Source organism: Trichechus manatus, unplaced genomic scaffold (genome assembly GCF_000243295.1).
Source record: "Trichechus manatus latirostris isolate Lorelei unplaced genomic scaffold, TriManLat1.0 scaffold00028, whole genome shotgun sequence".
Classification (NCBI taxonomy): domain Eukaryota; kingdom Metazoa; phylum Chordata; class Mammalia; order Sirenia; family Trichechidae; genus Trichechus; species Trichechus manatus.
The window spans coordinates 1792030-1802574 of record NW_004443964.1 but is presented as its reverse complement, the minus strand read 5'-3'; the positions used below and the strand labels follow the sequence as shown (position 1 = coordinate 1802574).

The window sequence follows — 10545 nt, the reverse complement described above, 5'->3', positions numbered from 1 at the left end:
GGCTTAGCTGGCCCCTGGCCTCCTGGCCCCCAGACCCCCATTCCCCACCTCCTCTTGGCTTAGCTGGCCCCTGGCCTCCTGGCCCCCAGACCCCCATTCCCCACCTCCTCTTGGCTTAGCTGGCCCCTGGCCTCCTGGCCCCCAGACGCCCATTCCCCACCTCCTCTTGGCTTAGCTGGCCCCTGGCCTCCTGGCCCCCAGACCCGCATTCCCCACCGCCTGTTGGCGTAGCTGGCCCCTGGACCCTATCTCTTGCTTAGTGAAGCTGGCCCCCGGCCCCCACCTCCTCTTGGCATAGCTGGCCCCTGGCCCCCCGGCCCCCAGACCCCCATTTCCCACCTCCTTCTTGGCATGGCTGGCCTCCCACACCTGCCGCTCTGCCTCCAGCTGATCCTTCAGGGTCTGCAGCTCCACCTGGGGAGCAGGTGACAGCCTGTGAGCATAGGCCCCGCCGGCCACCCCCTCAGGGCCTGCCGCCTGGACAGGTCGAGAGTCTGCCAGACTGCAGGGGCCTGGCAGGTGGAGGCGGAGTCCAGGGCAGCCCCTCATGTGAGCCCCTCTGCATAGCGCTCCAGGCTGCGATACCCCCGGAGGCAATGGGGGCCTGGTGGTGTGCCCCAAGGTGCCACCCACCCCTCACCACAGCGCTGGGTGGAGGAAGTGGGGGGGACCTGGTGCCGGCGCTCCTGCTCCTCGGCTGCCTTCTCAAACTCAGCCCGCAAGGCCCGGCCCGTGGCTGCGCTGCTCTCCTCCAGCTGCTGCCTTAGCGCCTCCAGCTCGGCACGCTGCCTGCGGGCCGGGGAGGTCAGCTTGGCAGGCTGCGGGCAGGCTGGCCACCACTCCACACCACCCCACGTGCAGGGCACCTGGCTGCCTGCTGGCCCAGCCGCTCCCGCTCCTCGGCCACCTCGCCGTAGAGTCTGTGCCGCTGCTGCTCCATCGTCCGCTGCTCCTGCTCCAGGTGCTGCTCGAACCTGCGGGGACGGCACTGGGATGCTCACAAGGTGGGGACAGGGGTGGGGCACCATTCCTGCCACTGATGGAACCCACTGGACGCTCCTCCCCTGCCCCACCTGGACCTGACCTCGCCTGGGCATCGACGGCGTGGTCCTAACAGCCAGGAAGTCTGACCCGAGCTACCATGCTCATCGCACAAACGGGGTACAGGACTCCAGGCGCTGGAGTTACTGCCGAGGGTAGGGCCTCAGAACCCCCGGCTGGCTGGGGCTGGATCACTAATCTGCCTCCTGCCACCTCCCTAGGAGGCTGCACCCTACCCCACCAGGACACCCCGGGCCTCTAGGAAATGCAGATCTTCACCCGGAGGTTCCTGGCAAACCCCAGCCCTGCTGCCACCCCTCCCACCGGCTGAGCAGGGTGAACGCACCGCTGCCGGGCCAGCTCCCGCTCCCGCTGCCCCAGCGCCTCCTTCTCGCGCTCCAGGCGCTCCCGCAGCTCCTCGGCCTGGCGCTCACAGCGCTGAGCGGCCCTCGCCTCCGCCTGCAGCAGCTCTGCCTCGTGCAGACTCTTGAGTTTCTTGACCTCCTGCTTGTGCTGTGCGATCAGCTTCTGGATCTCGGGCTCCAGGCCTGGGGGGGGGCACTACACTACAGAGGCCCACCCTAGAGCCCTGTCCTCGTCCCATGCTGCACCCCAACTCCTCCAGCCCCCCTGCCCTCACCCTGTACTGCAGAGGCCCGGCCTGGAGCCCCATTTTCACCCCATGCCACACTCCAACTCCTCCAGCCCCCCTGTCTTCACCCCATACTATACCCAGCCTCCCCATCCTCACCCCATACTATATCCAGCCCTCCCATCCTCACCCCATACTATACCCAGTCCCCCTGCCCTCACCCCACACTATACCCACTGGCCCTGCCCTCACCCCATGCTGCAGAGGCCTGGCCTAGATACCCTGTCCTTGCCCTGCGCTGCACCCAGCCCTCCTGCCCTCCTGCCCCCACCCCGTGCTGCAGAGGCCTGGCCCTGGATCCTCCACCCTCGCCCCACAGTGCTGTGCCGCCAGGGCACGAGGACTGTCCCATCTAAACACCCCACCCCCAGGACCCAGCCTTATCTGTGGGCTCTGGATAAGGGTGCAGGTGGGCGGGGCACGGCAGACTGTGGCCCAGCCACAGCCCCCTGGCCCTGGGGGAGTGCGCCCCTTGAGCTGCCACCAGGGGTCTGGGGGAGCCCAGGCTTCCCCTGGAGGGGGAGCCACAAAGACGCAGGTGTCCACAGGCAAGCAGGCCACTGGGCCCTCAGCCCTGGGCCTAAGCCTTGTTCTAAGGTGGGGAGGGCAGTCACACTGTCCCATGGGAGGCTGTCCAGCATCCCCTGAGCTCGCCTTGGGCTCACTCCCCTGGAATCTCATGAACTCGAGGTCGGCCCTGCAACATCCAGGCCCAAGCACCCCAGCTCGCCAGCTTGTCGTGGGGGGCCAAGGTGCCCGGCAGTCCCCACCCCCCACTGACCCTGTTTCTCCATGAACTGCAACCACACTTTCCAGACGCTCGTCTGTAGCCAGACACGCCTGGAGGACTGACCTGCTTCTGCCCTGCCTGGGCCAGCTGGCCACCCCAGCGAGTGGCTCTTCCTGCTTTTCAAGGGAGTTCTGGTCTTGACTGATTAGGGGCTGGGCCGGGGTCGCCAGGAGGGTCTGACTCCTTCACAGGGGGGTGGTGGGAATGGGGTGTGGGGGTGTCTTCCTGCACCACGTGTGTGACTGACAGCACATCCTCTCCCTCCTGTGCACGCCAGGCCCGCATCCTCTCCCTCCTGCACAAGCCGGGCCCACGTCCCCTCTGTCCCGTGCCTGTCTGGCCCACGTCCCCTCCGTCCTCGCGCCGGCCCACCCCTACCCTTGACTGTGATCTCCTTAATCTTCTTGGTTTTCTCGTTGATCCACTTCTCACGGCGGACTTTCTCGGTGGCACTCATCAACTCTTTAAGCTTCTTGAGCTCCTGGGAGCGAGAAGACCGGAGACTGACAGCACAGACTTGGGGAGCCGGGAGAAGAGGAGAAACCACGGCCTCCACTGCCCCTCCCCTTGGGGAGACTGGGCTTCTGGGGTCACCCAGCAAAGTCACAACAGCGTTCGGGCCCCCAGTGTGCACTCGGCACATGGCCTGGCCCCCCAGGACACACGCGCCACTCCAGTGAGTCCTGGGGTCAGCAGAAGGACCAGGGCCCCCACTAGGCGACAGGAGCCAGTGGGCTGTGCCTCTGTGGGGAGCCCGGCTGCCCTGTGGGGGGCTGGCCATCCTCAACCCTGGCCCTCCACTGCAGGCACTGGGGGCTTTGAAAATGCCAGGCCAGCCCACTCCCAGGGTCCTGCTCCTGGAGTCTGGGGTGGACTCAGGCGAGTGCAGCCAGGCCAAGCCCCTACCCCCAGCCTGGGGAAGCAGGCCTCGTGGTCAGTCTCCCCAGCAGAGCAGGAGGTGGCAGGGTCCCTACTGATCAATGCTGGGAGAAGTAGGGTTGGGGGGGAGGCATGAGGGTGGGGAGATGGGGGAACACAAGGCGAGGGGGACGGGGGTTGGGGAGGATGCCGCACGGGGAAGTGGGCAGGACAGGGGACTCCAGGCAGGGTGGGGAGACGTGGGGGGCGCACCAGCTCATGCTGAGTCTGCATCTGGGCTGCCTTCTCCTTCCACCTGTGGTCCCCCTGCCGCAGCTCGGCGACTACAGCCTCACACTTCTCCCCCAGGGCCTTCTTGTCCTCAATCAGCTGTGAGCAGGAGGTGAGGGAGGGGTGAAGCTGCTGAGCTAAGATGAGGCCTCTCACTCATGAGACCCCCACTGCCAGGGGACCCTGCTTCAGCTTGCTGAGAGGCGAGCACCACACAGAGAACCCAGCCATGACCCCGGGCCCTCGATGGTCTGTGGACAGACCCTGGGCTGGGGGGGCGAGGGCAGGTGTGCAAGTACAGGTGAGTGGGGGCAGGTGGGCAGGTGTGCAGGTGGGTGGGGCACAGACAAGCCTGCACCCTCTCCAGACTCTCAGCCTCCCGGAGGAGGGGGACCTGAGAGCGCTTGGCCCAGGGGACATCAGAGAGCCCTGGTGGGGGCGGCAGCCACAGCTCACTCAACCTGAAGTGCCCAGGCAGGTTCTGGAGCCCCGCTTGCCCCTACCTTCTCCAGGATGGGGCTCACCTGGTCGATGAAGGCCAGATGCCGCTGGATGGTGGCCTCGTAGTGCTCCCTCTGCTGCTGCAGCTGCCGATTCAGCTCCTTCTCTGCCTCCTTGACCTGCCGTGCTGTGAGGGCCCGTTGCTGCGTCTGTGGGGGCAGGGTGTTGGGGGTCTGTGGGGCCCACAGGGAGGGTACCTCCTCACCTGCGGTCCAACCCCAAGGGTGGCTGACCCCCCGGGCACTCCTGAGAGGGAAGGGGGGCAGCTCTGAGCCCCGGTGGCCAGGCCTGTGTCCTTTATCAAGAACCAGGTGGCGGAAGCAAGGCCAAGATGGTGGAGTAGTCAGATACTTCCAATGGTCCCTCTTACAACAAAGACCCAAAAAAACAAGTGAATCGATTATATACGACAATCTAGGAACCCTGAACACCAAAGGCAAAGTTGAGGAATCGGACTGAGTGGCAGGGGGAGGGAGAGACGGTTCAGAAGCAGCGAGGAGTTGTCAGACCTAATCTGGCAAGAGCCTGAGCCCTTCAGGCCAGATGAGCTCATGTGTGAGTGGTGAGGCAGGCAAGCAGCAGTGCTCAGGAGGCGTTTTCCACACTGGGTCAGACCCAGCGGCAGAGAGTCTACTCAGCCATCCAGAACCAGTGACAAGCAGCCCTCGATCAGCAAAGATAAGTACTTACAAATCTGGCCTACCACACAGATCAAAAATAGCCCCTTTGGGAAAAACCTCTCTCCCATTTACCTCCCCGCTCCCTGCTCTGCACTGGGTTCCGGACCAGCTTCAGCAATTGCCAAGTCCCCTGGGCTGAAAGTAGGACCCATCATGCACCCTAAGCCATTCTCCTAACCTTGGAGAGTGAACAAATTAACAAACAGGGGAAAAAATAATCTGCTGGCTCCCCTAAGCCAGGAACTCAGGATAGGCACAGCCCCTTTGCCTAGGCACAGGCATAATGGGGCCACGGACTTTGAATGCCTTTCCCCTTGCACAGATTTGCATGAGCCCATTTTAACAGTATAGGCCCTCATTACCACAGTACAACAGGGTATATACCTGAAGTGTAACTTCAACTGTTTTAGCTGTGAAGAGGCAGGTTCCGGACATTTGACACTGCTCTGCCTATTAACCAGGGTCTTCAGCTACTCATATCAGGGGCCTAAGAACTGGTGGCTCCACCCACGCCACCTAGTCACCTGCAACAGGGGCCCAAGAATAAGTGGTGCCTCCCAGTCCTTATAGCCAACAGCATTGGGTGCTCATCGTCTGGCTGCAAAACCGATTCACCTAAGTGCCCTAGGGAACACGGACAGTCGGCGGCAGCCATCGGCCCCCTGCCTTGCTCAGCGTGTGACCCCCTGCTGCAGCCAGATGCCTGTGCCTACACCAATCACTCATGCCTGTCTAGGACTGTAGGTGAGAGCCTGCACCACACACTCGGTAGCTGACTACCCGGACACCTGAGCTGAATCCATACAGAAGGAGTGGGCGGACTCCTGGGCTCGCATACTTAGCGGCAGGTCTGGCCACCTCGTGGCAGGACGTTGGAGCTTCAGGGGCACTAGTAATTGGACTAGCCCGCACGAGCAGCCTATTTAGGCATATCAAAACGAAGCAAGAAGCTAGGACACACTAAGCAAGCATAAAATAAATATAATAACTTATTGATGGCTCGGAGACAACAGTCAATATCAAATCACATAAGGAAGCAGACCATGATGGCTTCAGCAAGTTCCCAAAATAAAGAAAGAACTTTCCAGAGGAAAAGAATTTCTTGGAATTATTGGAGGCAGAATACCAAAGATTAATATATAGAACTCTTCAAGAGATCAGGAAGGAGACCTGGCAAAATGCAGACCTAGCAATAGAGGAACTTAAGAAGATTAGAGAAGAGCATAAGGACAAATTTAACAGGACGCAAGAATCCACAGAGAGACAGCAATCAGAAATCCAGATGATTAACAATAAAACTTTAGAATTAGACAACTCAATAGAAAGTCATAGGAGCAGAATTGAGGCAATGGAAGTCAGAATTAGTGAGACTGAAGATAAAGTACTTGACACCAACTTACTTGAGGAAAAATCACATAAAAGGATTTTAAAAAATGAAAAAACCCTAAGAATTACGTGGGATTCTATCAAGAGGAATAACCTACAAGTGACTGGAGTACCAGAACAGGGGGAGATAACAGAAAATACAGAAAGAACTGTTGAAGATTTGTTGGCAGAAAACTTCCCTGATATCATGAAAGATGACAAGATACCTATCCAAGATGCTCATCGAACCCCACATAAGGTAGATCCCAAGAGAAAGTCACCAAAACATATTATAATCAAACTTGCCAAAACCAAAGATAGAGAACTTTAAGAGTGGCTAGCAATAAACGAAAAATCATCTACAAAGGAGAGTCAATAAGATTAAGCTTGGACCACTCAGCAGAAACCATGCAGGCAAGAAGGCAATGGGATGACATATATAAAGCCTTGAAGAAAAAAAAATGCCAGCCAAGAATTATATATCCAGCAAAATTGTCTCTCAAATATGATGGCGAAATTAGGGCATTTCCAGATAAACAGAATTTTAGGGAACTTGCAAAAACCAAACCAAAATTACAAGAAATACTAAAGAGAGTCTTCTGTTTAGGAAATCAATAACATCAGATAACAACCCAAGACAAAACACAGAACAGAGCAACCAGATACCAACCCAGATAGGGAAGTCACAAAAATAACAAAGCTAAAACATCAAAAATAGGGAAACAAAGATGTCAATATGTAAAAGATGACAACAATAAAACAAAAAAGAGGAACTAAAATGTATACATAGATTTTTCATACAGAGAGGAAATCAAGGCTATATAAAGAAATAAAACATTGGTTTAAATGTAGAAAAATAGAGGCAAATATTAAGGTAACCACAAAAGTAACTAACAATTCTACACATCAAAATAAAAAGCAAGAAAAATACGAAGACTCCACAACTACAAAACCAACAATGAAAAAGATGAAAAAAAATACATAAAGAAAACTCAACACAGAAAATCAAGTGGAACAAAGAGACTGTCAACAACGCACAAAAAAGGACATCAAAATCACAGCACTAAACTCATACCTATCAATAATTACACTGCATGTAAATGGACTAAATGCACCAGTAAAGAGACAGAGAGTGGCAGAATGGATAAAAAAAACACAATCCGTGTATATGCTGCCTACAAGAGACACACCTTAGACTTAAAGACACAGACAAACTAAAAGCTAAGGATGGAAAAAAATATACCAAGCAAACAACACTCAAAAAAGAGCAGGAGTGGCAATGTTACTCTCTGACAAAATAGACTTTAAAGTAAAATCCACCACAAACGATAAGGAAGGACACTACATAATGGTTAAAAGGTCAGTACACCAGGAGGACGTAACTATAATAAACATTTACGCACCCAACGACAGGGCTCCAAAATACATAAAACAAACTCTAACAGCGTTGAAAGGAGAGATAGACAGCTCCACGATAATAATAGGAGACTTCAACATACCACTTTTGGTGAAGGACAGAACATCCAGAAAGAAACTCAATAAAGACACAGAGGATCTAAATGCTACAATCAACCAACTTGATCTCATGGACATATATCAAACACTCCACCCAACAGCAGCCAAATATACTTTCTTTTCCAATGCACATGGAACATTCTCCAGAACAGACCACATATTAGGCCACAAAGTAAGCCTTAACAGAATCAAAGGATTGAAATATTACAAAGCATCTTTTCTGACCATAAAGCCATAAAAGTAGAAATCAATAACAGAAAAAGCAAGGAAAAAAAAAATCAAACACATGGAAACTGAACAACACCTTACTCAAAAACTACTGGGTTACAGAAGAAATTAAGGATGGAATAAAGAAATTCATAGAATCAAATGAGAATGAAAACACATCATACCAGAACCTTTGGGACACAGCAAATAGTGCTCAGAGATCAGTTTTTAGCAAGAACTGCACACATCCAAAAAGAAAAAAGGGCCAAAATCAAAACATTTATCCTACAACTCGAATTAGTAGAAAGAGAGCAGCAAAAGAAGCCCTTGGGTGCCAGAAAAAAGAAAATAGTAAGAATTAGAGCAGAATTAAATGAAATACAGAATAGAAAAACAATTGAAAGAGTTAACAAGACCAAAAGCTGGTTCTTTGAAAAGATCAACAAAATTGATAAACCACTGGCCAAACTGACAAAAGAAAAACAGGAAGAGGAAGCAAGTAACCAGTATAAGAAATGAGATGGGTGATATCACAACAGACCCAACTGAAATTAAAAGAATCATAATAGAATACTATGAAAAATTGTACTCTAACAAATTTGAAAACCTAGAGGACATGGACAAATTTCTAGAAACTCACTACCTACCTAAACTAACACAAACAGAGGTAAAACAACTAAATAAACCTATGATGAAAGAAGAGATTGAAAAGGTAATTTAAAAAAATCCCAACCAAAAAAAAGCCCTGGCCTGGACAGTTCACTGGAGAATTCTACCAAACTGTCAGAGAAGAGTTAACACCACTACTACTAAAGGTATTTCAGAGCATAGAAAAGGATGGAACACTCCCAAACTCATTCTATGAAGCCAGCATAACCCTGATACCAAAACCAGGTAAAGACACCACAAAAAAAGAAAATTACAGACCAATATCGCTCATGAACGTTGACGCAAAAATCCTCAACAAAATTTTGGCCAATAGAATTCAGCAATATATCAAAAACATAATTCACCATGATCAAGTGGGGTTTATACCAGGTACGCAGGAATGGTTCAACATTAGAAAAATAATCAATGTAATCCATCACATTAATAAAACAAAAGACAAGAACCACATGATCTTATCAATCGATGCAGAAAAGGCATCTGACAAAGCCCAACACCCATTCATGATAAAAATTCTCAACAAAATAAGAATAGAAGGGAAATTCCTCAACATAATTAAGGGCATTTATACAAAGCCAACACCCAACATCAGCCTAAATGGAGAGAGTTTGAAAGCATTTCCCTTGAGAATGGGAACCAGACAAGGACGCCCTTTATCACCACTCTTATTCAACATTGTGCTGGAGGTCCTAGCTAGAGCAATTAGGCTAGAAAAAGAAATAAAAGGTATCCAAATTGGTAGGGAAGAAGTAAAAGTATCTCTGTTTGCAGTGATACGATCTTATACACAGAAAACCCCAAAGAATCCACAAGAAAGCACTGAACTAATAGAAGATTTCAGCAAAGTATCAGGATACAAGATAAACATACAAAAATCAGTTGGATTCCTTTACACCAACAAACTCAACTTCCAAGAGAAAATCACCAAAACAATACCATTTACAATAGCCCCCAAGAAGATAAAATACTTAGGAATAAATCTAACCAGAGAAGTAAAAGACCTACACAATGAAATCTACAAGACACTACTGCAAGAAACCAAAAGAGACCTGCATAAGTGGACAAACATACTTGCTCATGGATAGGCAGACTCAACATCGTGAAAACGTCAATTCTACCCAAAGCGATCTACAGATACAATGCAATCCTGATCTAAATTCCAACAGCATTTTTAAATGAGATGGAAAAACAAATCACCAACTTCATATGGAAAGGGAGGAGGCCCCAGATAAGTAAAGCATTACTCAAGAAGAAGAACAAAGTGGGAGGCCTCACACTACCTGATTTTAGAACCTATTATACCGCCTCGGTAGTCCAAACAGCCTGGTACTGGTACAACCACAGATACATAGACCAACGGAACAGAATTGAGAATCCAGACATAAATTCATCCATCTGAAAGCACCTGATATTTGACAAAGGCCTAAAGTCCATTAATTGGGGAAAAGATAGTCTCTTTAACAAACGGTGCTGGTATAACTGGATATCCATCTGCAAAAAACTGAAACAAGACCCATACCTCACACCATGCACAAAAACTAACTCAAAACGGATCAAAGACTTAAATATAAAATTGAAAACGATAAAGACCATGGACGAGGAAATACGAACAACGCTAGGAGCCCTAATACATGGCATAAACACAATACAAACCATAAGTAACCATGCACAAGCACCAGAAGAGAAACTAGATAACTGGGAGCTCCTGAAAATCGAACACTATGCTCATCAAAAGACTTCACGAAAAGAATAAAAAGACAACCTATGGACTGGGAAAAAAATTTTGGCTATGACAAATCCGATCAGCGTCTAATCTCTAAAATCTATAAGATACTGCAAAACCTCAACAAAAAAAGACAAATAACCGAATTTAAAAAATGGGTGAAGGATATGAATAGGCACTTCACGAAAGAAGACATTCAGGCGGCTAACAGAGACATGAAGAAATGCTCACGATCATTAGTCATTAGAGAAATGCA

General features: G+C 50.9%; 1 protein-coding gene across 1 annotated transcript in view; it reads right to left on the bottom strand.

The window, feature by feature from the left end:
- The window catches only part of CEP131 (centrosomal protein 131), a 28762-nt gene that overhangs the window by 2429 nt on the left and 15788 nt on the right, over nt 1-10545 (bottom strand). Inside the window, exons 14-20 of the mRNA XM_023729127.1 lie at nt 4157-4282; nt 3615-3731; nt 2862-2964; nt 1388-1589; nt 867-974; nt 672-789; nt 340-414 (exon numbers count right to left, since the gene is read on the bottom strand). Coding sequence (XP_023584895.1) covers nt 340-414; nt 672-789; nt 867-974; nt 1388-1589; nt 2862-2964; nt 3615-3731; nt 4157-4282 — 849 coding nt within the window. The remainder of the gene's footprint in view (nt 1-339; nt 415-671; nt 790-866; nt 975-1387; nt 1590-2861; nt 2965-3614; nt 3732-4156; nt 4283-10545) is intronic.